General features: G+C 38.6%; 1 protein-coding gene across 1 annotated transcript in view; it reads left to right on the forward strand.

Moving 5' to 3' along the window:
- Positions 1-2,102: 2,102 nt before the first annotated feature.
- gabra2a (gamma-aminobutyric acid type A receptor subunit alpha2a) overlaps positions 2,103-19,065 on the forward strand; it is a 55,114-nt gene continuing 38,151 nt past the window's right edge. The window contains exons 1-4 of the mRNA XM_084743281.1: positions 2,103-2,278; positions 2,558-2,634; positions 5,546-5,658; positions 18,850-18,917. Of these exons, the coding sequence (XP_084599407.1) occupies positions 2,567-2,634; positions 5,546-5,658; positions 18,850-18,917 (249 nt within the window). The 5' untranslated portion in view covers positions 2,103-2,278; positions 2,558-2,566. The remainder of the gene's footprint in view (positions 2,279-2,557; positions 2,635-5,545; positions 5,659-18,849; positions 18,918-19,065) is intronic.

The raw sequence follows: 19,065 nt of genomic DNA on the forward strand, positions 1-19,065 counted from the left end.
CTCTTCTTCTGTTTAGTTTAATCAGAGGTGGCAAAAATTCACACATTCTGTACTCAAGTAGACACAAAATCTACTGGTAGAAGTAGAAGTACTGATTCAACTTCTTTACTGCAATAAAAGTACAGGCTCTGAAATTTACTCAAAGTATAAAAGTAAAAAGTCGTCCTCTGAAGGACATTTCTACTGTGCAAAACTAACTGAACCTCACCTTTTCTTCATGGTCGAGGTTCCCTCTCTTGTTTTTGTCTTGTTACGTAATTTTCTTCTCATTGCATCTTGTTATGTCGCTTTCATATTTTTACGTTGTGCTAGATCATATTTGTCTTGTTACATATCTTTTGGCGTTTTTGTCTTATGTCGGTTTTGTCTTGTTACGTCATTTTCGTCTTGTTACGTATTTTAGTCAATTTTGTTTTCTTACGTAATGTTTCGTTGTTTTTGTCTTGTTACACCATTTTTGCTTTATGTTTTGTACGTTATCTTCATTTCATTATGCATCATTACGTTGTTTTTGTCTTCTTACATTGTTTTCGTGTTGTTATTCCTTTTACATTACTTTTCGATTCATTTTTGTGTTTTGTCATTTCCATCTTATGCAGTGGTGGACAGTAATGAAGTACATTTACTTGAGTACTGTACTTAAGTACATTTTTTGAGTATCTGTACTTTACTTGAGTATTTGTTTTTTTGGAAACTTCTGACTTTCACTCCACTACATTTCAAAGACAAATATTGTACTTGTGACTCCACTACATTTCCAGGAAGGTTGTTGTTACTTTTTGACTGAGCACATCGTTGAAGTCAGCTGTTGCTGTTTTTTCTTTTCTAAAATGTAATTGGTCACATGCTGTGTTCCTCACAGAAAGAAACCAATCACAGTAGCTCCTCTCAAATGGGACTGATGTAAAAGCAGAAATACGTCCAGGCGCACTAACAAGCACAAGCAAGCTCTCCCTCTTTCATTCAAACAAAAAGCAGTAATGGTGACGGCAGGAGAAAGACAAAATTAAATCTCAAGATGTTATTATAATTATTAATTATTCCAGGTAGCTTTTAAAGTTGGATTGTTTTTATCGGGGTGAAAAATACAGCACAATTCATGTATATACTGCCTCTGAAGACAGAAAGAAATCTCAGTTATTTAACAGACTTGGAGAACTCCTTACAGTTAGCTTCAATCTGCTTTTATGCAGTGATTTTAATACAGTTACATCAGAAAATGACAATAGCTGTCCTTTTTGTTTTTGATTTCATTTCTATGCTGAAGTTTTTATAGGTGTTTCTATAGGCTTTGTGTAGCAGAGTGGTTCTACAAGCATCAGTGCATCATTAGATGGTTTCAGAGAGTTACAAGCTTCTGTAAATGCATCATGAAAACAATACAGCATGTATTGATATTAGAAAATGTACTTTGTAATTTGTACTTTTGAATACGTAAGTATTTTAAAAAACATGTACCTTTGAATACTTAAGTATTTTCAAAAACATGTACTTTTGAATACTTAAGTACTTTTAAAACCAAGTACTCTAGTACTTTAACTCAAGTAAAATTTTGTCGGAGCAACTTTCACTTGTAGTTGAGTAATATTTGACCAGGAGTATCTATACTTTGACTCAAGTACTGGGGTTGAGTACTTTGTCCACCACTGATCTTATGTCTTTACGTTGTTTTCATCTTGCATTAAAACTAAAATAATGTTCTTTTTACCCCTAACATAAGTTTGAAAATGTATTGCTATGTGTTTAAATGTAGGGAATAGAAGCAACAAGTAGTCAGAAAAAAATACTCAAGTAAAGTATTGATCTACTGGGACTAGTACAGTAACATAGTATTTGTACTTAGTTACTTTTCAACTCTGCATTTAATGAACTGAAATTCACAAATTCAAGTGACCACAACAGCCCTAAACACCTATCCCTGTCCTTCGCACGCTTTTTATCCACCTCGCACGGCTGATGTGGATCGTGCGCAGTCTTACGCACTAATGAACCTCATTACCAGGAGCTGAACGCTTCCTCTCTCCGCCTCAGTATTTCTCCAGCAGTGCGCTGTGCTCCAGCAGGGCGCTGCTCTCTGTGCACTTGGCTCTCAGGTTCTGAGCTGTGGGGGACTCCCTGTCGGAGGAGCTGACAGAATGGACGGACAGTAAACCGCGCTCGTCTCGTCTCATCTCATCTCTCCTGGTTACTACTCCTCAGTTTTCCGCCAAAGCCTCGTTCGTCTCCAGTCTCGGTCCAGTCTCTCTTGGCAACCCCGGAGACACCTGTCGCGTGTCAGGTAGGCGAGCACGCATCGTTATCGACAAATTACACTTAATTGGACGCATTGTGCAGAACAAAAGCTCGGTGTTCAGGTGGTGTTTGGAGGGAGTTCCGCTGCAGAGTGTTGGATTAACTGACTTGAACAGAACCCCGTTGTGAGGAGGCTAAAGCTGGTGTAATGTGTGTTTTATGGAGGTGTTTGTGTGGCTCCGTTTAATTGAACAGCTGTAAAGCGCCTTGTGCCGCTCTGCCGTGTAATTACGCGCACTGACAGCGTCTCCGGTCTTATTCGCAGGCTTCAGCGATGAGAGGACGATGGAGCTCAAAGTCCATGTCTGTGCTGGTCTCTTTGATCGTACTGTGGCAGACGCGGTAAGTTTTCTGTCAGTGATGTGTGTTTTTAGGTATTAACAGAGACAATACGAGCGGCAGATTGCCCGTGCGCGCAGGCGGCAGTCACCGCTGGCTCTCCGGCACATAAACGCTCTCAAACAGTGTTTTGTTAAGCAGCAGCAGCGGTGGCTACTACACGTACACGACTACTGATGTTAATGAAGCGTGTTAATGTAAGAAATTATAATAACGTGTCCTTCCTTTGCTCTGTGCGTTTGGTTCATCCGCGCCACGCCAAGCCTCATTTAATAATCTATCAATTAAAGATTATTTGCATATTGGAAAAACATCACATGTAGCGCAATATTATAAAGCGGTTCTTTAAGAGCTTTTACAACATTCTGGTGGGTTCGGCTTTTCGAAATTAGACTAAAGCAAACGTTTATTTAGTTAAATTTCAACTTGGATTTGGCACTCGATGTACCACCCATAGCGGCGCACTTTGAGAAACGGTTGGTTTGTTACTCCCACTATCTTTCCGACAAAGTTAAAATCCTAATGCATATTAATCCCAGTATCAAACTGCAGCCTCGCTGATTAGATTTTGTACAGGGCTCCTAGAAATAGTGTTCCACGTGAACAGAACAGCGTGCGATGCCTCAAATCATCTTGAGATAATGACTGAAATTAAATCTGTCCAGTTTATTAACCATCAGACAGAAAACATGCCGAACGTGCTATATGAGATTATATGACCTGGAAATCATTAATCTACTTATCACTGCTAGAACGAAAGAAAAGAAATTCATATCGAGAAAATAAAATGAATTAATTAAAAAAATAAAGTAAAATAAATAATAAAGTAAAAAAAATAGATTAGCAGGGGACTTTGTCACATTGTCTCTCTGATGATTCTCAGTGAATCACAGTCCTTTGTTTTCCCTGTCAGACATGGTTTACCTTCAACCTACCATCATATTCACAACAGCCTACAAGGACTATGGACTGGTGTCCCAGGGGACACCAAGAATAAACCTCTGTATGAATGATTACTTTCATTGTCAGTCCATTTGTCAGTCATTTCCCCCATAGATCGATTAGTTGCTTGGTCTATAAAAAGTCTGAAAATGGTGAAAAATAGCAATCAGTGTTTCCCAAAGCCCACGTCATCTTGCCTTGTGTTGTCCACAACCTAAAGATCTTCGGTCACAATAGAAAAATATTCACATTTAAACAGCTGGAAGAGAGAACTTTTTCCTAAAGAAATATTAAATTTAATTAATTGATTCTCAGAATAAGTAGTGATTGATTTAATAGTTCACCACTGATCAATTACTCGATTAATTGTCGCAGCTTTAGAATGAAACAACCATTATTGTACTAAACATTAATTATGTAATTAATGTCACATGAACAAAAGCAGAGTTAATTTGCATGGACAGAGCAGCACACGAGACACAATGTGTGTGTGTGTCTCCTTCACAATGACTGACAGAGCGCCGTGACCCCACTGGTCGTGTGTAGGAACAAGCTGACTGACAAAGTCATAAAAAACTGGTAAGACAGAATAAAGCAGCTGCAAAATATAAGACAGAAGTTCAGGATTCTGTGGAGGCATCTTCCATTAACAGGTAAAAACACTGGATTTTAGATTACAGCCCACAATGCACTGCATAATTCTTCCTAATTTACAGTGTAACTGATGTATTAACATTGTAGCAATACGGTACATACTGTTAATATATGGCTTTGTTAAATACTCGATTCTGATTGGTCAGTTACAGCATTTTAATGTCTTTAATTTCTGTATAACAGACCATTTTTATGATGAACAGACCGTTGGTGTGGACTCTGGAGGAACAATAAAAACATTGTTAAATCACAAAAATTATTTTAAAAGGAAAATTTTGTGTAAAATCATCAATAATTAATGGTGTTTCATTTAGTGGGAGGGGCTTAGCAGAGTGATACAAAGTGGAAGTTTTTACATTGTGTGTGTTTAATTGCCTACAGCAGCTTTAACTGAATCATTACAGTAGTAGTTCCCAACCTTTTATCCTAGGAGCCCCCTCCTCCAGCCTGCACACATGTGCACATATGGCAAAAGAATAAGTGATTATTTCCAAGCCTTAACATGTGTGGCGGGAAAGTGTGGACCCATTTCACTGCTACACACCATGCATGAAAAAAAAGTCCAATACTGTGAAACCGATATGATTTAAAAAAAAAAAAAAGTGATATGAAAATTTTGTCATCCCGCCCAGCCCTACCTTGGAGACCCCCTGTGATCCCCCTAAGGGGGGCCTGGACCTCAGGTTTGGAACCCATGTATTATAGGATTACTATGCACGTGTATATTCCTACCTCACAGGTGAAAGCACTTGCGACACATGACAGGGTGTTCCAATGACTTACATTTAAACTTCCATAAAATTCAAAAGTGACATAAAAAAAAGAAATCCTGAATTTTAGTCCCTTGTTATGGATCAAATGCCAAAAACACCAGATGCCACAGTTCCTGTAATGCAACCAAGAGCATTATTTTATAACACCCTCCTTGCCTGGTTAACCTACACGTCTTTTAACTCCACCGTGAAGTCGTATCATGATTGAGATTCTGACCCGAGATCTGCGGCAGTACTGGGAAGAAAACAAATCTTGAGTTTATCCAGTGAGTGGCGTTTGGAATCTGAAGTACATGTATGAACATTTCAAATGTGTATCATCGTTGGACAGAGCAGAAACACAGTGCCACAACATGTTTCTCCAGGTTTAGTATGAAATAATCTGGGATCAAATGGATTTAATATTGTAGGTGGAGATTACCAAGAGGTATCACCACCCACACGTTTTAGCAGGATTTAAATAACATCTATTTTTTTTTAACTAATGTAGAGCTCATATTTTTCTTTCCCTGTGTCCATGAACACACATTTTGTCTTTTATTCAGGTCAAAAGCAGATTCCAACTCAACGCGTAACACCAAAGACATCACAACCTTCACCAAGATCCTGGACAGTCTGCTGGATGGATATGACAACAGACTGAGACCTGGACTGGGAGGTAAGACAGGGACACTCCACACATAAAATGGTCACCAGTAAAGGAGCTGTCCAGTGGTTTAATATTTCACTTTCATAATGTTGGGGGACTCACTAGAGACATGGATATCTTGACTTTTACTCTATACTATGAGTCAAACTCACATACTGGATTCTACATTTCCCACAATGCAATGTAGAGCCTGTTTACACCTGTATTATGGTGCATTCAGTGCTCCTCAGAGTTCATGACCTTTTAAGTCTGTGGAAACAACACGGATGCTACTGAGGGTAGTCTTTGGTCTTCAACAGCTTCAAATGACTCTTAGTACATGTAGTATTTTTTCAGACAAGGTTTAACATGATCAATTAATAAATTGGGCTCAATTTAATGGCTTTCTCAGTGTTTTCCTATAATTAGACTAGTCGGCAAGTTAAAATTTGCGTTTAATCAACAGGGACATTAGTTGGCAGGAACATCTCTTATGCTAATAAATAATGTTTCTAACTTATGAAGGTCCTTCTATATGCAATATGTGAAGTAATAAACAGTTATAAACCTCACATTTACTTTTAGCCAGGGGCCGTTCTGGGGAGGGGCAACAGGGGCCTGTGCAATTGCTTGCAATTTTTGGCGCTGGCACTATGCTACTAAAAGTGACTTTGAATTTTAGTGGACAAACTTTATTCTTTAACCACTTGTGACAGAGCGATGCTGTGTCCATCCACATACAAAACAGAAGAAAAACATGCTCCTTAAAACTCCAGAACCTGCCTGAGAATCATCAAGTTTTCTTCAGTAGAAAAGTAATTCGATGATAGTTGTTTGCTAACAGCTAATTTGCCAAAATACAAATAAATATTCACATTGTATGTGTTTTTTTTTCTGTGTGTAGTACTACTTTGTGTAAAATTATTTCTGGGGTCAAAGGTGCTTACCTTGCCAGACAGCTGGATTCACAAGATCATGCAAGAATCCATCTTGCCAGGTTTCAAGTTATAAGTTTGTGTCAGCACCAAAAGTGTTGCAGCTAGTCAGCGTCCTAGGAGGGACTACTGGCAGCTACAGGAATGGTTTTATGAGTGACAACAGCAAGAAGAGTCCATGGGAGCGACTCGCCTTCAACAAACAGTGGCGGCTCCTGAAGTAGCATAGATACTGTGATAGCATCAGTTATATCAGAACTGGAGAGTATTTTTTCATTGAAAGAAAAGCAAAGAACGACGCTGAATGCTCTTCTCCATGGGAAAGGTGTTTTCATTCTTCTCCCTGAGTTTGATCCTACTGGCTGAAGTTAGCCCATGTTAGACATGACAGACAGATGGTTCATCCAATTACCTGGCATGTGTTTTTTTTAAGTGCCTGCCCTTTTCCAAACAGTTTCTAAGACAACTTCCCCGATGGTTCCATGTAACAGACCAACTGTTGTGTCAGGTTATGAAGGTGCCCCTATGACAAAACAACTTTCCCCTGTCCAAAACAGGCTCGTTACTTTAATTGTAATGCTTTTGAGGGGAATTAGAAACAAGACAAAAAAAAGTCATAACAAGATGGAAAAGACATGACTAGGCAAAAAATGATGCAACGAGATGTGAAGGAGTAACAAGATCAAAAATTATGTAAAAAGATGAAAAAGACGGAATAAGGTGGAATTAGACGACAAACAACAAAAAATACTGTGTTTCAGAGGTAGACTCAACTGTGGACAAAAGGTGAGGTTCAGTTACTTTGTGTAGTAACAGTCAGGAGACAGTAAATTAAAGAGCCTGTACTTTTTCAGTTTAATTCCAGTAAAAAAGTTGAATATGTACTTTTAGCACAAATATATGTACTTATACTTGAGTAAAGAATGTGTGTACTTTTGCCACCTCTGTCTTTCAGTTTATGGACATACAATTTTTATACTTTAAAATGTAAACCTTGAATTAAACTTTTGTCTCGTTGAAATAAAGTTATATGACCTTATTCTGATGCTGTATGTATATCTTTGTCAAGCCATCGCTGCTGGAAAATAACAGTGCAGTCACATTAATTATGATAAATAGGAATGATACACAGCTGGCCTGAGGCATTCGCAAATTAAGTGGTTGCCTGGGGCCGTTGGGTCACCAGGGGGCCCCTAAACAAGCACTCACACTTTGGGAGTTTCTCTTCCTGAGGCTTGGGACTCTCTTTAAATATGATATATGAATGTCTAAAATGTCATAATATATATTGTGTATGATGCTTTAAATAAAGCATTGAGTTAATAAGTTTGAACCTATAAACAGGGTCAAGGCCAGCAGGGTTAGTGGAGCCTTGTTCTAATGTCATTAGTATCATCTGTCAGAGATCATACTCTGCTCAGGGCCACAGAAAGGCTTGGCACGGACTCGATAACTCATCATGAATACAGCAGAAACATACGCAGGACTATAGGTTGCTCTGGTTTGTCGTGGTGACATTCTGTTACGTCTAAAACAAAATCACTGATGTAATTTTAATGACAGAGAGGAGAACAAATCTAAATATTTCAAGACTCATTGTCAAAAACATAGTTCTTGAAAATAGAAACAAAGTATTTCAATAAAACATTACCTTCAGAGGAGGAAATGTGACGCCGTGATGAGATGGTAACCTCTGTTTGATCAAAGTTGATTGTTCATTTCCTCCTGGCCAGTGTCCTTCGGCCTTAGCGGTCCCCCTCAGCTGTTACATGTGATGTCATGATGATGTCATATACCAGTCTTCGTCTCAGACAGGTCCTGTCTTTCGGGTGTACCAACAAAGATCTTAGGCTTGTGGTTAGTGCTGACTCCTTGGGACTTGAAGACTCTGGCTAGATGTTCTGACAGCTGAGTCATGTTAAGAGAGGCCCACTGGAATACGTCTGGTGGACACTATTAAGTATGGAGAAAAGAAAAAGAAAATTAGATGTCAGCTTCAGTCATTTTTCATGCAAAAATGTCAAACATTCCAGCTTTTTAACAGTAAATGAAGAGTCTTTTGTTTTGTGACTGTTGGTTGGACAAAAGAAGCAGTTTGAAGGCATCACTTTAGACTCTGGGAAACCATGAGGGCCACATCTTTGCATCATCCCTGCAGTGAACTGACGACTCGTCCAAAGTGTACCCCGTCTCATGTCCAGTGTCAGCTGGGACAGACTCCAGCCCACCATCAACCCTTCAAGGATAAGCAGTTACAGACAATGAATGAATGATTGGTCAGGGAGCAACGTGAAGTCAAGAATTTTTGACTATACAGTGTTTACCCTAGAAACGGCCTGGTGGCAGAGGCGGGAAGTAACTAAGTACAAATATTTTGTTACTGTACTTAAGTAGAATTTTTCATGTATCTGTACTTAAGTATTTATTTTCCTGACAACTTTTTACTTTTACTCTCTACATTTGAACACAAATAGCTGTACTTTCTACTCCTTACACTTTAAAAACAGAATCATTACTTTATTTTTAATGCATTAAAGGGGAATTATGGATAATTTTGATTTTGCTTCATTGCATGCTGAGAAAGACAAACAATTATGTACAAAGACAATAAAAAAAATAACAAGACCAAAAAGATGTAAAAGGTGTGACAAGAACAAAAAGACTCAACAAGATCAAATATGACTTAACAAGATGAAAAAGATAGAACAAGATGAAAAAATTACATAAAATATGTAATGAGATGTAATGATGAAAACAACGTAACAAGACCAAAAATACAAAACAAAAACAAATGACGTAAGAAGGCGAAAAAGATGTAACAAGATAAAAAGTGACGGAAAAGATGTAACAACAAAAAAGATGAAAAACAATGTAACAAGACTAAAACCAACATTTTAATGAAAAAGATGCAACAAGATGAAAAACACGACAAGATGAATATCAACAAAATAAGAAGAGAAAGACAAAACAAGACCAAACATGATAAGACGTAACAAATAAGATGTAACAAGACAAAATAAAGTTAACATTGCACAGAAACACATATCTATATATATATAACAAATATCCTTCAGAGGACGACTTTTTACTTTTATATTATATAAGTACATTTCAGAGCCTGAACTTTTCACTTTTAGTTAAGTATCAAGTTGAATCAGTACTTGTACTTACTTATACTTATAATATACAGTACTTATTATTTTAAACAAGTAACTGTACCTCTACTTGAGTAAAAACAATGTGTCATTTGCCACCTCTGCCTGATGGTGGTTTAATTTTTGTCATAAAAAAACAGATTTGTTTTTGCAGGTGGAGATATCTCTTGTTCTACACAATAACAGGAAATACTGCTAGATAATACCCCAATATGACACAGTGATACGATACGATACAATATGATATGATATACTTAATTGTCCCCATAGGGAAATTTGTTTTGGACTGAAATGCTGCACACCACATGCCTCCACAGTGCGATAAAAACAAACAACATAATAAATTGCACATAATCCACATTGCACATTACAAGATATTGCACATACAAATACATAACACATGTTGGACATACCCTGTGGTAAAAAACACCATGAAACTATTGCACAATCCCTGAAGCCTCAAACAGCACTATTTAAAAGTTTAATGGAGGTAGGAACAAATGAATTTTTAAATCGTTTTTTTAAATCGTTTAAATCAGTGACAATCATAACAGACAGAAATACTGTGTAGCCTGAACTGTCTTGGCACCTCCCTCTCTGTCCTCCCTCTCACTGACAGATGCTGTGCTCTGTGTAGGAGGGTCCTCACCTCTGATCCTCATGTTGTAAGTGGTAGTTGGAGTTCAAATTGGATGCTGCTCTGAGTGTGGGTTTGCTGTACAATGTGCTCTTTATGTTCCTGTCAGCCCTCACATGAACACAGGTGTCTGAAAAACTGCAGCTAAAGATTTTCTTTGTCAAATTGTGCTAACCTACATAAACTCCCTAGTTTAGGTTAGGTCAGCGCTATAACCATACTTACCAACTTCCTAATTTTCCCAGGAGACTCCCGTTCTTCATCGTATTCCTACAGGAGTCACACCTCACCTATATATATTTTTGCTGATTTATGGCAGGTTTATTTTCTTACAGGGAGACGTTTTTCCTAAGAGCAGACTAATTTTGTACCAGGTGTAAAATATTCATTTTCTGTGTCATTGTAATTACATTTTAAAATTCCATTAGGTAAGGCTAAATTCTGTGTGTTTTCCAGGTAATAATTGTCATTTATAAGTCATCTGCAAGCATCTTTTTGCAAAAAAATGTGTACATTACTGATCATTTTATTATATTCATTTGTTAAAAGTCAGCAAGATGGAGGAAACAAAGTCTGTGACACATGTTTTTTTTTAGAGGGAGGAACCCCAGTAACCTGACATGCTGGATGGTTTGTTATACAGAACCATCTGGGAAGTCGTCCTTAGAAACTATTTGGAAAAGGGCAGGCACTTTCAAAAAACACTTGGCAAATGACTGGATGAATTGCCTGTCTATCATTGTTAGGGAAAGGAGGCTGCAACAAAGAAAAGAGGATGCCACACCAAAATGTAACAATTTACCCACAAGCTTTATTTGTTGAAAGTACTAAACAAAAGCACAAACAAACTAAAGAGGAAACACAGGAGGGCTGGATACCCCGGCCAAAAGAACAAAAAGAGGGAAGACGCTGGGACAACCACGCAGTGGGCCGTCGCTCCCAGCGTCTCCCCCTAAACTACCTAAAACAGAAACTAAACCTGAAATAAACAGAGACGAATAACGTAACTACTGGTAATCTCCAGCCCAAACAAATTAAAACAACAAAACCCCAGCACCTAAATGAACATGGGGGGGGAAACGTGCCGATTGTACTCAGGTGCACAGCAGGCAGAGGGAGGAGGGAGACAAGCTGGACAGAGAGAGAGAGCAAACAGGCTGCTGCATGTAACAATCATGTTTAGCATGGGCTAACTTCAACCAATCAGGTCAAGCGGCAGAGCCGGTGGGTGAATCAAACTCTTGCCAAAGCCCACTGGGTCCAAAACGCTGAAATGTAGGACTGCACAGTTAATCACAATATTATCAAAACTGCAATATGGCTAAGTGCAATATCCAAATCGCAGAACCGGAACCAAATCGCAATTTTTTGACAAAGGAAAAATGTGTGAGAAAAGAGCACTGTTAATGAAGTACTGTATGTGCTGCACAGATGCTCTAGCCTAAAAATCTTGTTCTCCAGATACAGACCATATCAGACAATATCACATCATCACAAATTTAATAGTGTTTTTTTCCAGTAAAAGTAAAAATTGTAATGGAAAAATTATGACTCCCACAAATCGTATTGCATATCACAATCACAGTTTCAGTCAAAATAATCGCAATCTACATTAGCCTCTTCAGGAGCTGCCATTGTTTGTTCGAGATGAGTCGCTTCCACCTAAAACCTCACCCGTAGCTGCCAGTAGTCCCTCGTAGCATGCTGGTGCCAACACAAACAGAGAACTCGAAGCCTGGCAAGATGGATTCACACAAGATCTCATGAGTCCAGCCACCTCCCAGCTTTGGTTTAGAAATTATCCCTATTTTTTAGGTCTCATGGTTGGCAAGTGTCATGATAACCTGTGTCTCTTTTTACTAATGGCTGAGTGGGAGTTTACATTTGGAAAACCTGGAAAAGAGCACAGTGGGACTCGCCCTTTAAGACTGGCATGTTTGCTGTGGTAGGTAGTCTGGGATGCTGCATTGGTCAAGCTGGTTGGTCCTGGCTGGTCTCATTTATAGTTGGACTTGACTTCAAAGCTTGGTGCCTTGGCAACGAGCACAAAAACAACACCAAAACACATGGATAAATGGGAGCTGATGGCTGCACAATAGAGGTCACAAGAGAGATGGTCATTTTCTGCACGCTGCTTGGGAGACTGTAGGAGCCTTATTGTTCCCACTGCTCTGACAGCGGGGTTATTTTTACATTTGTCCAGAGATCCCGTCAGTGTTTCACTGCTCACGTAATGTGGTGAATATAACTGTCATCGCACGTGATGCACTGAGCCGAGGCTCGTTTTGAATCATCCATTAGGGGATGTCAGATGAATGTTACACGTGTGTGTATTCTGCTCTGTACCTGTAGCATGTGGAATTTGACGACTTCGGCGAGGCTTTACGTCCTTCAGCAGCTGTATCTCATAACAGAAAAAGACCTAAGTCCCCCATCGGAGAAGATATGCTGAACAAAGCAATAAAGTGTAGCTGCTGTGGTTCTTTAAAGGACCAGTGAGTGAGATTAAGGGGGATCTATTGGCAGAACGTGTCACACAGGAAGAGGCTGGGGAGCTGGGGACACTTATGAAAGCAAGCAGCAAAGTAGCAGTGAGGATGCAGAGCTCAGGAGGGTTTTATACAGACTGAATGTCAAGTATTTATATAGACTGCTTATTTTGAGAAATGGGTTGTGGACATACATGATTGGAGGTTATATAGAACATGTGACCATAAATTGACTTCTTTCCCTTGGCTGAACTATAGCAAGGCTCGATTCCTTGTATTTCTCCTCTGTTAAACCATCTTCAAAAGTATTTTTTTCTGTATTTCTTTAGATTTCATTAGTTGTATCTTCCCTTCAGCATGTTTTTCCTCCAGTCAGTCATCCAAATGTGCTCCTTTCTGACTGTTAAGACCAAATTAATCCGCGCATGTTGGTGGAAAGTCATGTGTGGGTGTGTTGGTATCTACAATCTTAAGTGCTGTTCCTAGATTACGTTTTGCTTGACAGCGTGGGCGTGTGTTTGATAAATGTAGTGATCCTCACATGGCGGAGTTATGGTTTTGTTCAATCTACAGCTCTGACATCAAGGAGTCATGCAGCTGCAAAAAAGAAAATATGTCTTTCTCCTTGCGGAGTTCATCTCTTTGGTGGGAGATGTGGAGTAAATGATGTGAGCGCCGCCTTCAGCGCCCCCGGAAGAGCGATTACTGCAATGTTCCTGCCGTATATACCTGCACGCGCAGGAATCGCTCAAAGCCTAATTTATGTTTGGTGGCTCAACAGTCTCTCCACCTGAGATGAAATATGAAAGCTTGTGCTGCTTATGTACCTCAGCGACGGCGAGGTAATGAAGCAGAGGGATCATACACAACATCTTCCACACTGCGGGTTTGGATTGCTGTGCTCTGGTGTTGTTAGATTTTAGAGCTACAGTGATTAATTGATTATAAAATTAATTGCCAACTATTTTGATCAGTTTGAGTCATTTTTTAAGGAAAAAAAAACCTTCTTAAATGTGAATATTTTCTGGTTTCTTTACTCCTTTATGACAGTAAACTGAATATGTTTGTGTTGAGGACAAAACAAGACATTTGAGGACGTCATCTTCAGCTTTGAAAAACACTGATCAACATTTTTCACCATTTTCTGACATTTTATGCACGAAATAACTAATTTATTAATTGAGAATCCACAATCCACCCTACTTTTGTGCGTATATTTAGTAGTATGTATCTTTTCAACACACATCACATCACTTTCTGAGAGCTTCCTTGCAGGTAACAAGCACATCACCATGGTAACCCGTGGCAACGATGCACTTATTTCAAAATTATACTACGTCTAACAAATCCTTAATTTCATGTAAACTTCAGTGTTACTGATGTTACATAGAGCTGCTTTGGTCGCTGTCTGCATTTGTCTGTAATGTTGTTGTTGTCATCACTACTGCTTTACATTGCTGAATGTTTCTGCCTCTGCAGTGCTTACATACTGTAATATTTCTGCAGTAGTATGCACCTTGCATACTATAGAGCAGAAATTCCCAAAGACTGGGTCAGGATCTGCGGGTGGGTCACAGGAAATTTTATTTGGGTCTCTCAATAAATGCAACACTATGGAAGGAATTCTGCCAATTTAAGATTTATATCTGCAGTACACCTTTTAGAAAGCATGTAAAAAAAAATTACTGATGAGAGGAAAAAATGGAAGCCTGTGAAGTCTGTTTATGTTTTATGAAGTAGGCTAAAATGTCCTGTGTTGTTTTCCTGATAAGAGAAAAATAAATAATGAGATGCCTGCTAACTAGGTCTAAATGAATTTCTCATTTTGAAAGTTTTAACATGTGCCTAAGACACATCTTTCTGGTGGACCACCATTGGGCATAACTAATAAAATGTAAAAATAATAACTGTAGTCAACGGCAAGAGACAAATCATTTTCTTTATTTTATTTGAATTGTGCCAGGAATCACACATATGATGTTTGGCAATTTAAAAGATAATTTTACAAGTCAAGAAAGTTGCACTTCATCATAAAACTGTTGAAGTATCAGATTGCGAAGATACGTAATTAAAAAAATTACACGCTAGAAGTGACGTCATGACTTTCTCCCTCCAAAAAGATTTTCACACCAGGATGTAGTCACACGCCTTACACATTCTTTCTCTTTACAGCTGATAAAACCTCCAGGCGTCTCTGAATAAAACACTTCAGGCAAGATAACATTACAAGGGACAGCGAGATTGATGTTGGTGACGTATGTTCTGCAAAACAATCCTACGACATTTTGCACCATAGACTATGTTCATATTTTTTCCAAATTTAGGTCCTCTAAGTCACACCAGCGGGGGTGTGACTTGCACACTGTATTGATGTCATACTAAAGTTGTGAACATACTAACTACGCTCACATACTGTTCTAGTTTATTAAATAGCTTGTTAGTAGTAGACTATCATCCCCAAGCGGTCATTCATTTCCACAACATTCAGGCAGCAAACACACAAAACACACAGTGACAACATATACAGACACCAATTTACACTCAGGTAAGTTAAGCAAAGCCTATTAAGGGCTGCTGGGATCAGGCTTTTCCCAAAGCGAGTTCCTCTGCACCTCAGAGCTCTGTACCTTCTCCCAGAGGGCAGCGGGGTCAGCCGGTGATTGAGTGGGTCTGTAATATTGTGGCTGCAATGTGTGTGATGAGATTGTGTGTAGGGAGACCCAATTATCCTGTCAGCTGTATAGGTTATGGGTGTGAGCATGCAACAGATAACATGTTAAAGAAGCAGGTGGAGGAGTATAATAGGATGGGCTGAATAATGTACAGTAGTAAGAGGAGGTGGAGGGCAACATGGAGTTCTTTAAGCTTGGTGGTTCCTTTTTTTTAATGTCAAGAGAGTCTATTGTCAAACGTCACTCCGAGATGTCTGAAACTGTCTGCTGCTTGGTTATTGAGGTGAGGGGGGACTGATTATTGTTTCCTCCATTTTACTGACGCTGGAGTGAAGATGGTTATCGTCACACTCCTGGGTGAAGTGAGTGATTGTGTTGTGGTAGTCCAGAGCAGAGTGGTTATCTGTGAATAAGGCAAAGATGGCTGTGTCTGTGTGTTTTATTCAAACTAACAGCCTTGTCTCTGTATGGTTAAAGGACAGTTCGTTTATTTATAACTCCCAACAGATCCCCGATTTCTTTCCAAACCTCATCCTTTTTGAGGATGGTGGTGTCCCCATAAACATAGTAAAAGCTTTCAGTCTCCTGCCTGAGTTACACAGTGCAAAGGGAGACGAAGCTGCCAGAGGAGTGCTGACTGAGATTACAGCATGCATGGGAAAAAAATTTCAAAATAGAATATTTGTGCATATTTCTCTCTTTCCCCCAATGGTCTGAATAACTTACTAGATTTTCTCTAGGTGTTTAATCCATACCTTAAATACTCTGACAGACAAAGAGACCCATGGCTAAACCACTGTGAGGCATAATGAGGGGGAGCATGCAATCTTGTTAAACTTAAAAATATATTATTTTGCGTCTATAATTAGCACAGGTGCTTTGTCACAATACTGACTCTCATTAACATTGATTAGATGCAACTGTGGCTGTATTTTATTTATTTATTTTTTTAATCACAGTTGTTGCTAGGGGCGATTCAGTAATCTCTAGATATTGGTAGGGACATTGTGTGCTTGCATGGTCAGTATACTTGGTGGCCAACATTTCCATTTTAAAATGAGAAAACCAAAATCAGGAAACAAGCTGTTCACTGATTTTCCATTTAGAAACAACAAAACAAAAAAATGAAAAAAAAAAAAAAACTCTTTGATTTTGATAAAAATGGAACAAAAGACAAACAAAAATTAAATTAAAATCAAAAAAGCACCCTATTATCTGTTTTTCTCCGATGTGCTTCTAAATTGAAATAGAGAATTAAAACAGGCCTGTGTGTGTGTGATGTCATTTTCAGTTTTTTCTTTTCCAATTTCTAAATGGGAATTGGTAAACAGCTAATTTCCTAATTTTAGTTTTCTCATTTAGAAACAGAAACCTGTTGGTCCTCAGGAGGGTTTTCCATCAAGGCTGATAAACAGGTCTGTGCTTACGGGAAAAGCCTAGTTTGAATTAATTTCAACTTCCACTTAAGGCTTCAGCTGCTCCACTAAGACTATTTAGCCCGGTGTGGTCAGCGCTAACTCAAACCAGGCTAACACAAGCTGCACTGTGGGCAGGACAGCTGATTGTCAAAAAGACGGCGAGATGTCACAAAAAGAAGAGAAAATGAGAATGAATTTCTTGTCAGCAGTCAAACAAACCCTGCAGTTTAAACTATATAAGGAATATAAAGGAGTCATCATGGAAAAAGGCCAATACAGCCACAATTTACAAGATGAAGGAGACAACATGCAACAAAACTGCAGACAAAGTAGAACAACAGGATTCAGTCCTAACCTGATGCCCACCTACATGTCTATCTTCAGCTGTACTATGGAGCAAAAAGGCAAAAAGCCATTAAAATCATTTTAGAGAAGACATAAAAGCTTCCTTAATGTTTTTTTTTTAAACTATAAACATCAAGCTTTCAAATAAAAAGGTGTCGTTGACTTTTGAAGGCAGTAAAAATGAAAACGATCTTTGAAACTAAAATAAATTCATGCTTGGTCACATAGAAAAAGGTCTAAACTTGTGTTTGTGCACAGACATCAGTGATGTGAGCACAAAAAGACTGTCTGGGGGACTGTCTTTAACACACAGATACAGTGAATGAAGCCTGACAGTTAACCTGCCACAGAGCAGGCTAGTTCACTGTCAGTTACCATGGTTTAAAGGGAGGCAGGGATTCCTTTAAGCCACAGTCATGAAACCGATCATTTCAATTAGCCAGATTTATCTAAATAAGCCAGACTTTTCCTTTATCCACGTTGATTTTCTACCCTGTACAGTCTGTCGTAGTGGAGAAAAATGCAATTAAAGCAGATTTAACTGAATCTACCTTGGTTTAAACTAAATTTTGATTTTAGTAACTTGATGAGTAGCCTGCATTTTTAACATGCACTGATTTGCACACATCACAGTCAGTTTATTAATCATGAGTAGTGATTCTTAGCCGGTGGAAATTTGTATAATGTCATCTGTGTTGACAAGTCTGAGAAAATATCTCTGATAATGTCACCAGGGTTCTCAGCTTGGAGACTAGAAATTAAAAACATAAAATTTGTGTTACAAACTGAAGGTGTGCTATTTCAGTTTACCAGTCACGGTGGATTTAATGACATATTCTATTGAGCTGCATTAGGCTCTATTCTTACCAAATCAGGCACTGTAGCAGTGAGTGCAGGGTAGGGCACTGGAAAAATGATAACTTGCAAATGTTGATCTCATGCAAGTTTTCTAATTTATCTGACTGTGACAGTTGCAACTAACAAAAACTTGTCTGGACAACAAATTACAGCACCCTTATTTTTCTTGTGGGAAACCCTGTAGTTGCAAACAGGGTTTCCAAGTCTCAGCATGGGGGCAATTTTTTTTTACTTCACTGAACTTAGAATTGTAAGTTTATTCAACATGAATATATGTTTGCTGAAGTAGAAATAGATGGCATTGAAGCAAGAGTTTAATTGTTAGCCTCACAATAATATCATAATTAGGTGAACAAGTTGTCTAAACTTGGAAACCTGAGTAAAGTTGAGAGAATGAAAAAATGTATTACGTCACGTTGCCTTGATATTTTGCATTTTCTCGACGTTTTCTTTTTAACAGTCTGCAGTAGTCTGAATGTGTTACGAATAGAATGCTGTGGTCATTTTATGATTTATTACAGTAAATATAGTACAGATTTCTCCTTTAAGAACTAAAAATCCGCCTCTGCTAGTTAAATTTTGACCTTTCTTTGACCATTCGTCTCTTTCAAGACCCCCGAGCTTTTGGTAGTTTAATAACTTGTGTCTCCTCTGTGTGCTTCTGTTACGTACGATGATTTTCCACGCTAAATTTCATTCTTTGTCTTTGCAGACCGAGTAACGGAAGTGAAGACCGACATCTATGTGACCAGTTTTGGTCCAGTGTCTGACACAGATATGGTAAGTCTCACACCTCGTCCTGTAGCAGTCATGTTCTCATGACCAGATACCACATGCACAAATTGTGAAATAAAAAAAGGCCTTTCAGTGTGTTTGAAAGCCTTGACTGCACACTTCCATCAGTCAGAATACATGTGAAGTTTCAAAC

The sequence above is a fragment of the Lutjanus erythropterus genome, chromosome 18 (genome assembly GCF_056507025.1).
Source record: "Lutjanus erythropterus isolate fLutEry1 chromosome 18, fLutEry1.hap2, whole genome shotgun sequence".
Lineage (NCBI taxonomy): Eukaryota > Metazoa > Chordata > Actinopteri > Lutjaniformes > Lutjanidae > Lutjanus > Lutjanus erythropterus.